Source organism: Microtus oregoni, unplaced genomic scaffold (assembly GCF_018167655.1).
Source record: "Microtus oregoni isolate MIOR12 unplaced genomic scaffold, Mior012 000032F_ref0000030, whole genome shotgun sequence".
Lineage (NCBI taxonomy): Eukaryota > Metazoa > Chordata > Mammalia > Rodentia > Cricetidae > Microtus > Microtus oregoni.
Genome location: NW_024543091.1, coordinates 22,458,780 through 22,478,612, shown reverse-complemented (window position 1 = coordinate 22,478,612; position 19,833 = coordinate 22,458,780). Strand labels below are relative to the sequence as shown.

General features: G+C 44.1%; 1 protein-coding gene across 12 annotated transcripts in view; it reads left to right on the top strand.

Annotated features, from left to right (window-relative positions):
* The window catches only part of Megf11 (multiple EGF like domains 11), a 322,951-nt gene extending 308,359 nt beyond the window's left edge, over positions 1-14,592 (top strand). For 2 of the 12 annotated variants that reach the window (XM_041679520.1, XM_041679519.1), the window contains 7 exons: positions 187-423; positions 1,733-1,851; positions 3,766-3,832; positions 4,270-4,371; positions 6,698-6,754; positions 12,480-12,686; positions 13,293-14,592. In XM_041679520.1, the coding sequence (XP_041535454.1) occupies positions 187-423; positions 1,733-1,851; positions 3,766-3,832; positions 4,270-4,371; positions 6,698-6,754; positions 12,480-12,686; positions 13,293-13,450 (947 nt within the window). In that variant the 3' untranslated portion in view covers positions 13,451-14,592. Of the gene's footprint in view, positions 1-186; positions 424-1,732; positions 1,852-3,765; positions 3,833-4,269; positions 4,372-6,697; positions 7,515-12,479; positions 12,687-13,292 lie in introns of those variants that run through there. The other 10 variants (XM_041679526.1, XM_041679525.1, XR_005976719.1 and 7 more) reach the window with 9 other exon arrangements.
* The last annotated feature ends 5,241 nt before the right edge of the window (positions 14,593-19,833 follow it).

Below are 19,833 nucleotides of genomic sequence, written 5' to 3'. Positions count from 1 at the left end.
GTAAGCATTTATTTTGCTTCACACTTAAATTACGTTTTTTTCTTGTGACCCTGGGACTTGATCTTTCTGGCACTACAAGAAATGTGGGCACTGTGAGGGTTGAGATTAGGCGGGGGTGAAGGGGCAAAGTCAGGGAGTAAACTGGAATCAGGCCCGTCTCTGGCTCAGGCCTCCCTCTGCCCACAGCTGCCCTCATGATGGATGAACTGAATCCCTACACCAAGATCAGTCCAGCTTTGGGAGCAGAGCGGCACTCAGTGGGTGCTGTCACAGGCATCATCCTCCTGTTGTTCCTGGTTGTGGTATTGCTGGGCCTGTTTGCCTGGCGACGGAGGCGGCAGAAAGAAAAAGGCCGTGACTTGGCTCCTCGTGTCTCCTACACCCCAGCCATGAGGATGACCAGCACAGACTACTCTCTCTCAGGTCAGGCTATGCCCCGTTATTTATCCTCCCCCTATACAACTCAGCAGGAGGCCTGCAGTCTTCTCAGGAACATCTATATTCTTGGTTCAACGTGGGTGGTTCCTTATACCTGCAGGGTGGGTAGCTGGGCCTGAGAATGGTAACCCCATAGAGAAAATGGGGTTGGAGAAGTCTGCAGTTCCAGGAGGGTGTTGCTTCCTGGAGCCCAAGCTCGGTGCCAACACCCCACATCCCCACCCTTCTCATCGGACTGTGTCTATAAGAGATGTATAGTAAGTAGCAACTTTTCTAAGAAACAGAGGGGATAGTTCTCTGTGTGAAGCCTGAGCACCTACTGACTTTTGCTTTCCCTGGGAGGACCTCAGGCCATCCCTGAGGAGCACTCCAGAAGTGAAGTAACAGGGGAAGGGTTGCCTCACTTAGGAGAGGTCTGCAAGTTTGGGAAGAGCCCTGTGTGCTTAGATATGGCATCCTATGGTAGTCTGAGAGAGGATGTATGGAACTGACCAGATCCTTTCTCTCCCCTGAACTGATACCTTGAAGAGAATGCTTTCTGCTTCATGTTTAGCTAACCAGTAAGGTTCCCAAATACCCTGGTGTTGGTTAGGCCTGCACTGTTGAGGAGAGGGTAGTGACCTTCCAATGGCTTGTAGCTGATCGATAGTCTCCTATACCTTGTGTTTAATTTACGAGCACCTAGACCACATCTGCCATTCCTGCTGTGTGCCAGCTCTATGCCAGGAACAGGACAGACAGCTAGCCCCAGTAGAGACGTTACTTTCAGAGACCTCTGGGGTCCAGCCAAAGCCAACATCCTCTGATGAAAGCCGAGGCCCATTGAGATTTGGCAGTTTTCTTCTATAATGACAATGAGCAGGAATGGCTGATTTTCCCCAGTCCTGAAGAAACTTCAGAAGAGCTAGGGTCAATAAGAATGGAGTTCTCTATGTACTTATTACTAGTGTCTGACCATAGGGGGAAGCAAGGGAAAGTAAATCTACCTAAAATAGAAACTCAAAGACATAAAGCCAGAGTCAGCAGTGAATAGCTTCCAGCTGACCATGATACCCCTATATTGGCAGTCCTAGTCTGTGATCTACACAGGGGGCTGGCATTAGTAAGAAGAAAACATGGCTGGCTCTCCTGCTTGCTTTAGGGCTACTAGATGCCAGGTAGCTTGGAGGATGTGGGGGGATTTGGCTGTCTTTGCAGGGGACACTCAAAAATGCCCAGCCCCAGCATTAGTTTTGGGGGCATCTCAACCAAGGACAGGTGTATGATGGAATATGGCTCCTTGTTCTCTTCCCAGATTTGTCTCAAAGTAGCAGTCATGCCCAGTGCTTTTCCAATGCCAGCTACCACACACTGGCGTGCGGGGTGCCTGCCACCAGCCAGGCCAGCACTCTGGACAGGAACAGCCCCACCAAGGTACTGGCCCCTTGGCTCCCCAGCCCTCACCCACAATCCTCTCCATTTAACACTCCCCTCTACCCAGGAAGGAACTGCACCCCCACATGGAGGCTGTGTGGAACTTCTACATTAAGAACGATCCTAAGACTTGTGGTACATAAGAACACTCTGAATCATGAAACTGGGAAAGAGTATGTTTTATGGAGACAGCAGGCTCTATCCCACGCAACTACATCATGCTGCCCACTCATTGGAACTTACCTGCACCTTGTGTATAGATAACTAGTACCTACCAGAACACAGTAACATCACATGCAACCACCTTATCCCACACCCATGTATACCATGTAACCACTTTGGTCATGGAAGTGCCAATACATATACTCAAAATGTATATGCTTACCACAAATTACTAGTGTGTTAGCAATATACTCTGAAGTAACTCACTATTCAATTAACTACTTGATGCCTCTTAAACTTGGGCATGCATGTCATCTATACACACATCAGATGGGAACCCAAATGCTAGCTAGTGTTCTTGCTGAAAAGGGGTGGACCAGTGGTGTGCTCTCCCTGACAGCTCCAAGCACAGCACTAAGTCACAGAATGGATAGGTGTTTTTAGTCACAAATATTCCAAACCTTAGATTTCTCATAAAATATGTATGTATATGTAGACAGATAGACAAGACAGCATGTAGTACATCCCTTGATGATGGACCAGTAAGAGGCAGTGTAGAGGCTGAGCCATGAACAGCCCCAAGGATAAGGTTTGTGAGGGGCTCTTGCTATACACACCTGACACCTACCTAAACACGTGCCACACACATACACTCAGAATGGCAGGACCATTTGGGGGGTGACAATCCTAGAATACCTGGCTTCCTGTACCATCATCTATCCCATGCCAGGGGCACAACTTTCATATTTTAGGCCTCTTCCCTGGAGCTCTCAGAATTCCTTCCTCCCCATCTGCCCGCTGAAGAATGACCACCAGCCCACAGACCTGGGGGTTGCTTTTCTATGAAAAAGGCAAGTTGTATGCAGGTTACTCAGAAGCCCAATAGCTTTGGCGACTCTGCCTGTCATCTTCCAACAAGGCTCTTGTGTGCAGGCTCAGTTCAGCTTTTAGCTTGAGGAGCTGAGAGAAGAGAATTTGGTTACCCATCCGGCAGCCCTTGATTAACTCCAGCCATGTTATCAAAGCTGCAGCAGGCTAGAGGCACAAGCCAGGGATGGTATAGAGGTTCCAGGCCACAACATTTTTTGTGCAAGAGCCAGCTACTCTTTCAGTAGAGGACTGGTTTGGCTCCCATCACAGGCTGAGACTGGCCTTGTGTAGACAAGAACCCCTCCTGGGAGATAGAACATCTGGAGCAAAGGTAGGCACAGTGTCGTGGAGGGGATAGGCAACTGAGACCTGAATTCTAGGGCCAGCTTTGCCTTTGGCTTCTGTGTATCTGAGTATGGTCCCACGTCTGAAATAACATCCTTTCCTCACATAAAGGGCTGCTAAGAGAATGCAGGGAGAGGACTGCATCAGTCTCATGACTGGAACTTCCCCTTGGTCTTATCAGACTCTCATATATGGCCCAGGAGCAAGAACTGCAGGCAGCTCCTACCTCTGTGCTGGGGATGCCCTGTGACAAACTGTCTCCTCCCCCTCCTCCCCGACCTGCCCCTGCAGCATAACATAACTCCATATGCTACAGGGGCCTAAGAACTTGGTTTGGGCATATGCTGTTTTCATTGGCCTCAACTACAGCATGATAGCTTGTCATATAACATTTGTCTGTTCCTCCTTTACTCAGTCATCCAGGGTCTGGGAGCTCAGGAGCATCTTAGGGATGGGTACAGTGAGGCTGGGTCAAGTGCCAACTTGGGGAAGGGCACCTGAGACGTGAGGTATTAACTGGCTCTCCTCTTCAAACAGCTCAGTAACAAGTCCCTTGACAGAGACACAACAGGCTGGACCCCCTACAGCTATGTGAACGTGTTAGGTCAGTAGTGGTTTGAGTCATCTTCCCCATCGGTCCCACCCTGATCTCTGTACTGAGGGGAGCTGCCCCACCTCAAAGCAAGAGAGTTGGGTCCTGAGCATGGCTTTCCCTGTGGTGTACAGGGAGTGCATGGTTGTAGCCCACTGACTACCAGGGATGGAATGTGAGATTTCCAGGTAGGAGCAGAAAGAGTATTTGCCACAGGCAGAAAAGGATCCTCAGCCTGATACTTTTCAAGGCTTTGTCCCTCTGCCCCCGTGGAGGGAGGAATGGAATGGGAGGGGAAGAGAGGACAGAAAACCCCAGTCCCTTTGGATGCTACATGGAGATCTTGATTCCTTCTGGCCTGCCCTTGCCCTACCTTGTGCTTCTCACCCCCTTCCCCTGCCATCCAGGCCCTGGGAATAATGGCTCCTCCCTGTCATTCCTCTCACTAGACTCCCATTTCCAGATCAGTGCCCTGGAGGCCAGGTACCCGCCCGAGGACTTCTACATTGAACTTAGACACCTCAGCCGCCACAATGAGCCACACTCACCAGGTCAGACCCCCCGAGCCTTTCCTTCCACCCCATAGCAGACTGTGCTACACCCTCTCCCTGATTCCATGGAGCCTTCCTGTGATCAGTCTATAGCTCCTAAGCCCCACCCAAAGGCGGCAGTTTGTCCCAGTCCTTCCTACTACCCTGTTCACCCTCGTCATGCTAGCTGATGTGGACAAACTGGGATTGCTTATGGAGGCGACACAGCCTGGCTATACTCTCTGTTCTGCAACATGCAACCCAATAATGGTGTAGATAACAGAATGTTGGCTCTCTGGAAAAAGTTCAATGAACCCCAGAGAGGCCCCAGACCTAACAGTGGCTCAAACTGTATCTTCTTAGAAAATGACATAGGGTTGTTGAGAAGAGACTGGGAGAAGGTAGGCAGATCTACCACTAAGTATCCTCTGGACTCAAACACTGAGCTCAAAGGTGGTGGCCTAAGAAGGGTGTGAAAAAGACACTTGGCAAGTGAGTCCTGAAAGGAGGAACATATGCATCAGTTACAAAAATGAATGTCAAGAGTACAAAGGATGGACACGGGATGTGGCCTCCCTACAAAGAAGCTCTTCTAGGACACCTTAGGGCAGGGCCCTAGAATGCTAGCCAACTCTAGGTTTGAATTTGGGCTCTAGGTGACTCTTAAAGCTCCACTGAAACTAAGTCAACTTCCTCAGGTCTGTATTCCAGGAAGCAAGAAGGTGTGGAATTCATGTTGTTGAGTAGGCATGGTTGCAAGGACCCTGCTGGCTGTAGGTCAATTATGGCTAAGCTGCCCTCACTTCATCTTGAGGTCATTGTGATTCAAATAGCTTGGAAGTACCTGGGCCTCTTCAGGACTCAGCCTAGTTCCTCCCTGTTCCACAGACCTTCAATCACTGTAGCTAGAGCACCTCACACTAGTCTTTGTTAGCTCACAGCCAGCTAACTGTGGCTACTGGGAGAGAACACCTGATGCTCTACCACAACTCAACCTTGAATTTGCTTGTATATTCTTGAACATCTCTGATATTCTTTGGACAGCTGTTCCTTAAAGAGGGGGCTAACATTGTAGCCACCCTCCTTTCTTCAAGGAGAGCAAAGAAAATCCTTGACTATTAAGTGTTAAACTAGGTCAACACGGCCTACTATAGGTTTTTAAGGGTATGGGTTTCTTTGGCACTTTTAGAATGGCTTGCTTCTGCCATACCATTCAGGAACGTATAAAAGGTGGGCACATAGGCATGATCTGTAAATTCAACTTGGGAACTTAATGTGGAGGAAGGATCCCAGTATCAGTGGTTTTGTCTTTGGTGTCACAAATGTGGGCAGGTTAGGTGAAGTTAGACTATATTTTAGTAAGTATTTGCCAACTACCTTACCTGGTACTGTTTTCAATTAAAGACCAAGTATATCTGGTTTAAGAACACATATCAGACAGTTCACAACCACCTTGAAACCCCAGCTCCAGGTGATCCAATACCTCTGGCATCTGTGGGCACCTGTACTCATGTGTACTCAGACTATATATGTGTATGTCTATAAAAGTAGAAATCAATCTAAAACAAAGGACAAAACCCAGAAAACAAAATTCCCAAAGACAAAAAAAACACCAAGGTCGGTGGGGTAGGTGTAAGTTAGTCATTCCTGTCCCAGTTTGGAAAGGCCACTTTCCAATAGCAATCCACTCACGTTTATGTCCTGCCTGTGGCTAGGGCTCAGGACCATGCATTCTGGGAACCTAAAAAAAAAAAGCTAACAGCAAAATTAAGAAAGAAGTCCTCAGGGCTGAAAAACACTGGCAACATTTTCAGGAACAAAGCTCTACTTCCCCACGCCCTTCAAATGAGTGACTGAGTAACCTGGCTGTGGCTGGGAATGACTTTTCTTCCCGGAAAGTAAACTAATTAAGTAACCCAGCTACTTGTCTTTTTCTCCCTGGCCCCCATCAGAGCAAAGAGGTGAGAAACCCTATCTCCAACTCCATTCTAAAACCAAGGGAAAGGAAAATCAGAATTCTCTGCATCTGGAACCCTCCAGCTAAGGACTGGTCTAGTTTCATTCCTTACCCTGTGCCTCTAGAGCCTGGCACTTCACCTACAGAGATCAAAGGTGGCATCCTGAAAGACAGGTGCAGACTAAAAGGAAAGAAAAAAAAAAAAGGTGTTGCAGTCCATCTGATGTGATGAGCCTGTTCAAAACTATTTAGAATAGATTAAATCCAGAATAATTTGTTAGGAGTAAACTATTTTCTGGGTAAAGGAAGAAAAAGGCAGGGGGAGGAGGAAGCCACCAGCTGTCTAAGGAAACCTTACCCTGTATTTTCTTTCCTTCTGTTTCTATGCAGGCACTTGTGGAATGGATAGACGTCAGAACACATACATTATGGACAAAGGCTTCAAAGGTAGAGTATCTAATCCTGATGTCCTGTTACCGATCTGAAACGGCAAGAAATACTGCCTGGGAGAAAACTGTAGACTTATGCCCCTTAAAAAAACAAAAAAAGCTAAAAAGATCACAGGACCAGAGTCACTGGGTGGCTCTGCCCAGGAGGAGTAATCCTAATAATAACGAATTCATCTTTCCAGTGCAGTTGCACCTGCTCAGCAAACACTTGTGGGTTTGTTATAGATGCCAACTAAATGTCTGCGGAAATGTAGACTGTCATTATCCAACCAATTAGTACGAGCTAAATTGATTATAAATCTGAAATAAAGTCAATCTACCTGCCCCAGAGGCCTTCTGTTGTACTGGCAAGGACCACCACCCTGCACCTGCTGCCTTTCTGGGGCACAAGGAATACAAATGATGCCCAGTGTTAACAGCCCCTACCCTCGGGAGATCTCTGCGCACAAGAGCAGGGAAGCCAAGAAAGACCCCTACGCCACAAGAACTACATACAAGGTGGACCATCCCTCTAGGAAGTCTACAGGTGAAGCCAAAAATCAAAGATCAAGTCCAGCCCCCCCGCCCATTAGGTCCTAGGTTTAAATGCTGGAACATGTGAGCTACGCAGAGTGCCTCGGAACTCTGTCACTTATTAACCGTGTGTTTCCTAAGGTTGTTTCTTCATCTGCAAGGTTGGGATATTTATGCCTGTCCTGTTGACTCATGCCTGTCTTATTATCTAACAAGGTTATCTTGGGTGTCCAATAAAATCGGATGGGAAGTGCTTTTGTATATTATAAAAGTGGTACCAATGTGATGTCTCTGGGAATGTCTCAGTCAAACTGAAAGAGCAGTAAGAGAAGTCAGTGAGGATCCCACTGATATTCTATCTACCCCTGCACCAGAATCACCCCACAAATGTTCAAATTGCAGGTTTATACCCACATCAGGTGCAGTAGATGGAGAGCGGGGTCCCTACAACTGAGAGGAGTATCTCAGGCTATCCTTAATGTAATTTATTATCCAACTATATTTGTCTAAACTGCCCCAGATTTCCGATCTTTCAAATCTAGCATGGCCATCTCCTAATCAAGGAGAAAGGAGAGCAACTTGTGTACAACTCTAGGGAAGCTGGCTATCAGAAGTAAATGAGCAAAACTCGAGAGGTGGTGTGTTCTACAAGAAAGACAACAGCAGGGCTAACCATTTAGGATATGCAAAGCCCAGGAGACCTGTTTGAGGAGGGAGAGGCCAAGTTCCAATCCAGCCTATAGGCAGCATTACCCTTGGAGTTTGATTATGGCAAGTTTCTGAGGATTCTGGCTTAAATAATCACCATTTCGGGATGTATGGATGCCAACAGAAGAGTCATAATGCCACTTGTTCACTATGACCCAAAATCTGTTTCTCAATGTGGAATGGGGACTTGGAGGGCTCTCCCAGGGCCTCTGAGGCTCTGAGAAGCTGCATGACTCAATGGAGAACAGCTCATCCAGGCCCTGAGACTAGCACACCTTCACTATACACCTTGTCATCCTGTGCATGGTGATTAGGGTAACTACTTTTAAACTCAAAACCATAAATATAAAACAAAGCCAATGAAAGCCAGTCTCTACCCGGGCATCATTGCATTCCTGTCTCCTGGAGTCATCTGAGTGCATGGGAGGCGCTCTCAGGCAAGCAGCCAGACTGTTTCACAGCTGGCTCTAATCAGCCTTCAGAGAGAGAAAGAGCTGTGTAGGCAAATATACATACATGTTGGGGGCCAACATGGCACAATAGAGTTCAAAAAGAGGCCAGTGAAATATCTGTGTAGAGCTTAAATATTAGTGTAAGAAATGCTACAAAACTCATGGAACAAATCCTACCTATTAGCTAAATTCCCCAAACATCTGTGACCAGCTACTTCCTGTCACTTATTAAACTATTTCCTAAAGCAATAAGCGGCAAGCCAAACCCACAGGACTAATTAAGAGTCTAGAGGTTCTCTAAACTTGATGTGTTTGTGTGTGTGGGGAGGGCAGAGAATGAAACATTTGGCTTCCAGTTCAGTTGTATGGTGCTCACTAGACACAGCAGTCCATGTGGGTCTTGGCCTCTTTAAAAGGACAGCTGTAACAGCACCATTGCTAAGGCCTCCCAACTCTGACATTCTAACAGTCCTAAGTCAGGTAACATCTACCTTTTTCTCTAACTGGGAACTCCACTCACCATCACCCTGGGAGACTGAAGGAGATTGCTTACACAGCTAAGCGCCTGTCTTACCTTTTTCTGCAGCATAATGACTGTATAATAAACTGTCACATGTCCAATTCCTTGTCTGTCATGCATTCAGAGTCTGACAGAAAAAAATCCACTTCTCTCTACCTTCTGTCTGGGAATTCTTGAGCCTGTACTGCCATTCCCACAACCTGTGCTCCCTTGCCACCCACTCCTTCAAGTAACTTTGGGTTTTCAGACATTCAGAAGCCCACTGAACTCCTGACAACTCTTGCGATCTTTTCTGGATCTTAGACACCACTCTGTCCCCACCCCCACTTCACCCCTCCCCATATCCTATCTCTCACTGAAGTGAAGAACTTAACCCCAGGAACAGAAGCAGCAGTGTGACCTCCTACTGATAGCAGTGGCTCAGAGGTGACCAACAGATACTTAGTGCCTGAGTTTCTACATATATTTGAGTAACTTGGGCTTTAAATTAATATTAGGTCTTAATAGATTCAGAACATATTCACAGAGCAACTTTGAGAAGTTGTTTCCTCTTTATACTTGTGTTTCCTCAAAAAATGAAGATGTTCATTCCAGAAACCCATCTTGACTGTGATACTATGCATGACTGCACATGGTCCAGGAGGAAACAAGGAGAGTAAATGTCAGGGCACTTAGAAGACTGCATGATTCCCCTTTCTTTGCACAGTGCCCTGACAAGCAGGCAGTGGGGTGGGAGTAGGGCTGAAGGGATGAGGAAGTATCCTAGCCCAGCTGGTTACTCTTCCCCACACCCTGCCATCACAGCAGGCAGGTGGATGACTCAACAAGAGAAAGGCTTGGCTTCCTGAGTTTTCTAGCTTGCCTTACCCTATCTCCTCCAGTTCCCGGCAGAGATGGGATAACTCAGCACCCTCCCCAACCATCACTCTTCATGGATTTCTCCAGCCTGTCTTGGCCTGCAAACCTTGTATAGAAGAGCCTAACCCCCTTCTCCCCTCCCCCAGCTCCAATTTAGCTCATGAGAAGGAATATACTGAAATGGATAAAAGCTAGCATTTTCTTCATCAAACACTGAGAGCAACCCACTGATTCACTTTCTGTGAACATACAGCTGAGTGAGGCTCTAAGGCTCCTGCACTACTCTATCTTAGCCACTCAGTCACTAAGCTTCAAGCTTAGCCTTTCCTCTCAGCAGGCCTTGGTATGTCCAGGAAGGATAAACTGAAGCAGCTGTGAAGATCTTGTAATCCAGGTAAACTAGATATGCTGATGGAAAAAACATCTTGTCAGATAAAACAGTGGGAGTCCTAAGCACTAAGTATTAGACTAACAAACTCTGAGCTTTGGTTTCCTCATTTCTAAATAGTAATAACAGTCTCTTCCTACCCCGCCTCTCACCAAGTTTCTTTCTTTCTGTTTGGTTTGAGACAAGGTCTCACTATAAAGCCCTGGGTGGCCTGGAACTTGATGCGTGAACCAGGCTAGGCTTAAACTCAGATCTGCTAGCTTTTTCCTCCCAAATGTTGGGATTACAGGTGTGCCAAATCACACTCAGTTTCAAAACCTAACTGGAATGAAGGTCACTCTTCAACTGCTACATAAAATAAGCTATCCCTCAATTCCACATAATACACAACCAAGACAGTGGTGATAGGTAATGAACAGCTTTCAACAAGAAGCCCTGAACCTCTCTCCCTGCTTGGTGAGTTCAGACCAACCATACTGGACTGACTCAGAGGTTCTCAGGCTTACACCATTCCCCTGTACTGAGAAAGTACTGAGAGGCAAACTAAGATGACAGCTTGAGGCAAGTCACAGTCTAGAACCCAGGCCGTGGTTCTCCACGTGGGCAGGCTTCCACCAGCAGAAGTACCTATTTACCTACCCTCAGTCCCAACTAGAACTGTGGAGACTGCCCATTATCTAGCAAGAATTATCTAGCTCATTATCAACCAAGGTCAGTCCAACCAGACTAAAGCCAACTTCCCTCCCAACTAGTGAGCAGAGCTGCAAGGAAAAGTGCTTTGAATTTCCACTGTACTGAGAGACAGTGGGACCCTGAGGAGTTTACTTCCTCACTCAGTCTTAACTTCTTCACAAGCCCTGAGGCAGGAGCAGGGACTTAGTTACTGGCTCTACTGCATCCCAGCATTATGAATACACTTCTACACAAAACCAAGGAAATGCTACCTGCTAAAACAAGAGCTGCCAACAGAGTAAACCCTTCGGCATCAGACCTGCTGTATACCAGACCATGGGCACCATGGTGGTGCCCATCTCAGTTCCTTCAGCCACCTGCACATCCAGTTCCCCTTGGGACACAGCTTTCGCTTTTTAACAGTTTCAGTAAAATCACAGCTGGGGACAGGGAGCTTAAATAAGAGCTCCAAATGGAAACGGTGGTGGTTCTAGTGAGAAGACTCCCAGAAATTTCACCAGCTGACTGCCACAGACATTTAGAGGTGAGAAGCCTCTTAGGTTACTCTTGACTGTCATGCTCTGGCCACTCAGGGTTATTTCTAGACACCTTGCATGCCAGTGCCTCACAGAAAAGGGTGACAACCGTCAGACTTGTTTACTGAGCAGATAGAGCATCACCCCAAAGGGAAGGAGAGTAGGAGTGGAAGTAAGTTTTTCTCTGTGACTCTAAGTCACTAAGGGGTCTTCTTCCTCCAGGGGAGCTGTCACTTCATCCCATTTTTATTAGACGTCATTCTGCACCTCGTGCAGCTGAGTTCTAATGATAGAGCAGGATATGACTGAAACAGGCGCCAGTCAACATTCTCAAGGACCAGGAAGTTGGGCCTAGACTATACTTTGAGTTTGCTAAGACACGGGTACCCTCTCAAAGGCCAGCTTGAAACTGAGGGCTTTTTATACCTGTCACACTTCAGTTATCCCACTCTAAGGATGAGCTCCTCAAAGACCAGGATGCCACTATCTGCTGAAGGCACATAAATGCTGCTACTGCTGCGCTGCTTCTGAATCCAAGTTTCTAGTCATTATCACAGGAAACATGGGGCCAAGAAATCTTAGAGCACAGATTAAGGTCTTGGCTCTGCAGTGCTATTTACTAGCTCATGACCCTGGCCAAGTTAACTGTCTCTCTCTGGGCTTCCATCCTGTAATATACCAGCTAGCATTTGTATAAACTAAATGATACATGTAAACAAATACTGTGAATAACATGTTTCTGTGGGAAAAGAATGCCTGAGAAAGCATACCTTAAGACACTGAATAAGATTTAATCTTCCGCTGGGCGGTGGTGGCACATGCCTTTAATCCCAGTGCTTGAGAGGCAGGAGTTGGAGGGTGGATCTCTGAGTTCAAGGCCAGTATGGCCTATCGGAGCTAGTTCCAGGACAGCCAGGCTGTTACAAAGAGAAACTGTCTTGAGAAAAAAATAATAATCTTCCAATATCATAGTCTGTCCCAGCCTCAGGCACACAAACTTGACTGTAGTCTGTTTCTGGTATTTAAATGAATCCTTATGTCCTTGTTTCTCCTAAGAAATCTCTCTTGCCTTGCAGATTACATGAAAGAATCTGCGTGCAGTTCTAGTACTTGTTCCTTGAACAGCAGTGAAAACCCTTATGCTACAATTAAGGATCCACCCATCCTCACCTGCAAGCTTCCAGAAAGCAGCTATGTAGAAATGAAGTCACCTGTGCACATGGGGTCTCCGTACACAGATGTGCCATCCTTGTCGACATCTAATAAAAATATATATGAAGTTGGTAGGTGTCTCACATAAGTAACTTAGCAAAACCAGGGCAACAGTGCAGCATCCCAAGTGAAAACTAACTCTCCTCCACTCACCCTCTCCACAACACACCCTTCTGTTTGGCTGCATTTGAAGGAACCCAAGGAGAAACTCCATCCCAGAACTTCCCTCTCCTCTAATGCAGGAAAACAAAATCTTTTGCCACTCTGCTTACAAATTACAACTGATAAGCAGTAGAAATAGCAAGGTTGGGGAACCAGTATACAACACTTCCACTGATTGTTGGTGCAAATCCAAGTTTGAAAAAGAAAACCATTAGAACTGCTGTTTACAAGTTTCCAAATCACTTCCTTACACCTCCCCTATTCAACTGTGATCCTAGAGGTACTCATAAGACCCACGCCTCTAGGATGTCCTAAATCTCTTGTTGAACAGAGGCAGGGATTCTGACCCTTGGGTTTTCTATCTCTAGAGAAAGCCGGTCGTAATCATCATGCATTTATCAGATTTATACATCCATTGTTCCTCTCCCCAACAAGTTAAATAGAACTTTCAAATCTCCCACCAAGGCAACAAAGCTAATCTGTTCTCTGAACTCATTTTTCACTATATTCCTTAGAGCCCACAGTCAGTGTGGTCCAAGAAGGCCGAGGTCATAACTCCAGCTATATACAGAATCCATACGACCTACCTAGGAACAGTCATATTCCTGGTCATTATGACCTCCTCCCAGTAAGACAGAGCCCTGCCAATGGGCCCTCCCAGGACAAGCAGTAAGAAGGATAAACTTCTCTCTTAAGTGTGCTCTGCTGACTATTCTCTGACTCTGAAAGAAGAAATTCCGTGACTTGAAATATCAGTACAGATTGATCTGGATTGAAAGAAGCACTTCCAAATGGGATTGGGGTAACTGTTCAAGGAGTCTGTTCACAAAGGCAAATCATATCACCTTCAGCCCTAAGTGCCCTGGATATAATTTTTAAAACATTTAAGACATCGCTACTCATCAACATCAGCTAAATTCAGATAAAAGATATGTATTTAATATTCTGAAACAACGCTTACAATGCATGTGGCTTAGGTTTTGCAAACTTTTCTAGGAGAAGAAGGGGACTGGGGAATGGAGAGGGGCACTTTAGAGCACCTGAAAAGTGTATGTGCTGTTGATTATTGTTACCATCTGCTTCAGTATCGAAGGGAACTGGTGCGGGGATATGAATTGTTCTAATATTAATAGTAAAATCTGTGTACATACAGGTATGGTCCATCAAAGTATAACAGCCATAATCAGAGTTTAAAATATAGCATACTTCTGACAACTTGCATTTTCAAAAATAAGAATTTAATAAAGACAGAGTCACTTTCTTCTATCCCATCAGTGATAGGAGGCAAAACAGAAAGGGGGAGAAAAAGAGTAATTATTTCAAAAGTGCAGCAGTTTCATTCAGTCTAGAATGGTTTCTATGCCTGCTTTACCAAGTCTTGTCAAGAATAATGAAGGCCAGTCCTGGCCTGGCTGCACTGCATTAATACGCCTAACACTGAGTCATTCTGTGTGTACCAGAGAACTAAGCTGCTACTTTAAGATAGTAGTCACAGGGCTGGGAATGTAGCCCTGAGGAAGAACGCTTGGTGGTGAGTGGGGCCCTGGGGTAGATCACCAGCATCATAGAAAAGGTGTAGGCTGATAAGAATTGTTTCCCTAGAAACAATCCAAATGGCCCAATTTACTTAGTTGGAGTCCCTTGACTTGTTTTCAAGCAGTTCTTCATAGATAGCACTTGATGTAGCATGGACCCTAAAAGTGTACAAGAAATTATACAAATGTGGGCATGGCAAGCTTAAGTAGCTTAACATACATTATGCTTTTTGATGGAACTAAATGAAATATATGTAAAAAAAAAAGGATTTTAAAAACCCATCACCTACTGAAATGGGCAAACACGTATTCCATTAGTTGGTGCTTTAAACCTTTATTCAGATAAGTCATAACTTCCTCTGCATGGTGTGATAGCAGGTAAACCGAAGCATGGACAATTCTGGATGTGGCTAATTCCTATAGGAAAAGGGCAAACTGGAAGTTAATGGCCACCCTTGTGCCGCCCAAGCTCTTCATGAGGAATAAGGGTCTAGCCAGTGAAAATTACCTAAACAGGGTTCACAGAAAGAAAACTGCAAAGCTGGATACTGCTACAGAAAGTGGGGTTGATACTAACTAGAAGTCAGCTTAGAACCCCTTAGTTTGGGTAAGAATCAGCAAAAGCAAGAAAATATAAGCAAATCTCCCTCCTTACTTCACTCAAGGCATAAGCCAATCTTAGCAATAGAGGAACATAAACATGAATGCTGCATGTGTGCATGGAAGTGAGAGATCAGCAATAGTAAACTTCCCAAAAGGCCTTATTAAAATAGGAACACTAGAAAATTACTTTGTAGACCTAAGTTAATATTTCTCATACATATGTATAAAGAAATAGAGTTAAGAGACTCACCTCAGTATTTCAGGGCCACAAGTGCTCAATTATCTTTGTGAAGCAAGGATGAAGAAGCATGGCAAAATCCAATCAGCAATGAGAAATGGCATCTCAATCCCAGGCTTTATCTTCTTCCCTTATCCTGCATGTACAATAACTGCTACCTGGCAAACTGCAATCATGCAAATTCCAAGTCTCACTTCTCTCTTACCAACTACCCTCTGCACAAAAGTATTCAGCAAGAGATGAGATGACTGGAGCACCAAGTCAAGAGATGCTGGCACCACTCTTTTTAAGTCACTTGCCCTCTTTGGGCTCTTTTATTTCCCACACATGAAAGAAGAGACACGTTAGTGGGAGGAGAGCTCTAACAACTCTCCAACTGTAGTACTCTACAACATTTCAAGCAACATCACTCAAAACAGGCAATACAGAGGAGGAGGGAAAGGGCAGAGATGTGATTGACTATGGCGACAAGAGCAGCTTTCACATAGCTAAGAGTTAGCACTAGGACATTTCGATCATACAGAGCTACTGTTAGGAATTTCTGTCTAACAATCACAAGTAAGTCTGCAGTCAGCCTAAACACGTGCACTGCACATTCTATCAATGACTGGAAAGAGCTGCTCAATTATATTTCAAAATGAAAACTTCAATCCAGTAAATTAGTATGTATACAAGTCAGAAAAATAAAGAACAAAGTTACTGTACAATAGTGTGAGAGACTATGAAATGGCAATACTTTTTTAAACCACAGATTTGTAATATATTTGTTCACTGTTCAGAGGAACTGTACCTCAAACAAAATAAAATGGATTTCTCAAACTAACAAGAATGCCTATTGTTTTACACACTGAAAATCTATAATCTACATTTTATGTTTAAGACAGAATTAACCTACATTTGGTATAGTTACTTTAAACAGATGGAAGAATGAAAATTATCACAATAGATGCTTGAAAAATTAAGCGAAAGGTTATTTTTTTAAGTAACAAATGGGACTACTTAACTCATGTTAAGTATTTTAAAATCTTACTCACACCAGTATTGGATTTCTGTTTTCCCAAGGACATGTACTCAAAGGCAACTGTTACAGCTTATGTTATGCTCCAGTGGCAAAAGGGCAAGTGCCAGGCCTACCTAATTTATGTAAATCCAATGAATAGCTTTTGATTATTAGAATTTAGCGTGTGCACCTGCTTTAGGACATTTTAAACAAAAAAAAATCTTCTGATGTAGCTGGGTTTAAATATATATTAAAAGTGTTTAAATATATATGAAATATATATTTAAAGAAAAGCTGTAGGACAGTCATGATGATTCATGACTATAATCCCAGCACTTAGGAGGCTGAAGCAGGAGGACTGTCAAGAAGATTAACAGGCCAGCCTCTCAAAATATGCTAATAAAGGCCAGGCATGGTGCTGTACTGTTGTAATCCCAGTATTCAGAAGGCTAAGGCAGTAAAGTTTCAAGTTGAAGCAGCTTGGGCTACACAGTGAGTTCAAGAGTAGCCTAGGCTAGAAGATTCTATCTCAAAAGCAAACAGCAGCAGGATTTTTTTTTTTAAATAACACATTATTTAACTGAGCAAAGAGATCAGTGATGGAGCATTTGCCTAGCATGCATGAAGGTCTAGGTTCCAGTCCCATCATGACAAAAGCTTAAAAGAAAATACAGATGCCAAAAAATAGCTTACTTCAGGCGGCTGAGCTAGAAGGGCTGGAATTCAAAGCCAGTCTAATCAAGTTAGTGAAACTTGTAAGAGTAAAGCAAACGTGTCAAAGTAAAGCTAATAGCTGGGGATGTTAACTCTGCCGAAGAACGCTTGCCTAAAATGTGTGAAATCCCAAGTTCAGTCACTAATACCACCACCACACCACACACAAAGTTATTTCAATTCAGTATAATGTTTAACCAAAAATAATTTATCTGCCACTCAGAAATAAGGGACCATTAACAGGTAATTCTCCAGGGCTAACTTGATACATTTAGTGAACAAAGGGTAAAGTTATACTCTGAGAGTCTTCGGATAGAGGATAACTAAGGACCAACAGCTACAGGCGGTGCCCTGAGCACTCATACAGTCTATTAGTCACTCACCTACTTAGAGGGAAGACACAGTGCATCTGATCAGTGCGGCAACAGGGGATGGAAAAGCTCTGTAAGGAAGGGTGGATCAATGGATGGCTACATGGAGCTCATTATATTTGTACCTTGTAAATTTTAAAAATTGTAAGTATTTATAGAATTATACAACAATCCTGTGCTATTTTAAACAGAATAGTTAACTGTCAGATTACAGCTGCCCAACCTATACCAAAAGGACCCCTACACTCTCCCTCCTTGCCATCCCACATTGTTCTGAAGAAACAGATATTTGAAATAAAAACATGAACAAAACCAATTTCCTGCCTGTGGATCTTACAATGTGATTACAAAAGGGTAGAGATAAAGGGAGGCCCTGGGGTGCCAATTACACAGTTTCTTCCTTGACTTACAGAGCACCGAACAGGGGTCCAAATCAACCCCACACAGGTGGAGGCTCTGTTCTTTGACTTCAGTTGTCAGATTCCCTCTTCATTCTAGCATCTGCTGCCAAAACAACGGTCTACCCTAGAGCCTTGGGTAAGAAGAAGTAGGAAACCAGAGATCTTACGTAGCACTGTTATTTATGCATCCACTTTAAGGCAAAAAATAAAACTCATTATATAGGAAACAAGTTTCTGGGGCTGGCAAGGTGACTCAGTAGTAAAGGAGCTTTCTGCTGAGGACGACAGCCTGATCCCTAGGATCCACATGGTGGAAGGAGAAAATCAGCTCACTCAGATTGTTCTCTGACCTCCAAACACGTACTGCAGCATGCCCCATCCCACCCTAATAAGTGTAATAAAAAACCTTAAATGAAATAGTGTTGTTTCTTAAACTGTTCCATGTAGGGCAGGTGTAGGTGTGCGCATGTGTGTGTTTTTAACATTCTTGGACGTCATTGATGAAAAGTTTTGGCATAGAGACCAGTACAATGGGGGGCAATCCCTTAAAGACATGAAAAACCACACCACTTACTTGGAGACATATGAAAATAATCTGCAGAGATACTAGAGGTTGTCTCAGAAGGGAATGAAAGCTAAAAGCAGGATTATCTCCTTGGTGGGATGGGGGTGAAAGGATCTGAGAGTTTATGGTTTGAGAAAAGGTTAAGTTCTGCTAACTCAAAAAATACAAAGGGAATGTCGCTGGCTACTAATACTGACTGAAACACAATATTTTGTGTTCACATCTGTTAACTACCAATCCCATGTCCAATAAATGGTAAGACAATGAATTACAATAAAATAAACTTAACAATTAGATCATATCAACAGCCCTAGAATGTCATTTAATCATGCATGCATTACCCATACACCGAAGGGCTTTTTTATTTGTTTTATTGAGGTGCACACAGGATCTTGAGCTCCTAATTCTCCTGCTCCCAAGTGCTATGTGTCATCATGCCCAGCTTAGTCACTAGTACTCTGTAGAGCTATGAAAGATATGAGGTTTTTTTTGGGGGGGGGGTGAGAAAGGGTTTCTCTGTACCTTTGGAGCCTGTCCTGGAACTAGCTCTTGTAGACCAAGCTGGCCTCGAACTCACAAAGATCCTCCTACCTCTGCCTGCCGAGTGCTGGGATTAAAGCCATGCGCCACCAATGACTGGCTAAGATATGAGTTCTTAAAAAGTATGCAAGATGTTTTGAAAAGTTCTCTCCCAGAATGCAAGCTAGGTATAGTGGCACATACTTGTAATCCCAAAACTGCAGAGGTGGAGACAGGAGTATCAGGAATTCAATACCAACCTCAGCTACGTGAGATCTTGCTTGTCTCAATGAAATAAAAAGCCAGTTGATTTTTTTTTAAGAATAAAAACCATAAAACAAAGAGTTCTCAACTTATAATTGACTCAGCAGCTAATCAAATGCTTCTCCCTTCCTTCACACATAGTATCTTGACACACATTGATAAAACTGACATTTTTCAAATATCCTAAAAACTTTTACTTAATGAGAATTAACATGGTGATAGATGATTTTAGTCAAGATATTAAGACCAAAACCATTTTTTCAAAGTATTCACCTGATATTTTACTTATCTTTTAAATTTAAGATTTCAGTTTGATTTTAATACCTACACACAACCCAAAAATGATCTACTTCAGTCACATCATTACTTCAAAGAATCTGAACTAACAACAGATGAAATAGACTATAATCTGTCTTTTCCAAGCAGCTGACTGCCGTGCTAGACCCATTAGTTCAATCTTCTAACTTATGTATAATGCAGCAAATTTTTTAATACTTGCCTGGAATACAACATTCTTGCAAACATTCTATTCTCAATTTCTAGGGAAATGGATACTGTTAGTAAAGTGATCTCTGAGCTAGGAGTCTGTCAATGTGAAAAGCATACTGGGTCATTTTATCAGCCTCCTACAATATGGGAGAACACAACCACTCTTTAAAATGTCAGGCTGGCAATTTTGTTTTATTGGGGATATATTCAATCCTTAAAAGGACTACAGCCCCAGTACTGCTCCAACCAGGAGAAAGCTCAGGTTGCTTTCTCTCTCTGGCATAGCATCAGAGCACCCTATCTGACAGGTAGATAGCCCAACGAGCCATATGGAGGTGGCTCCTGTCATAGCCTGTG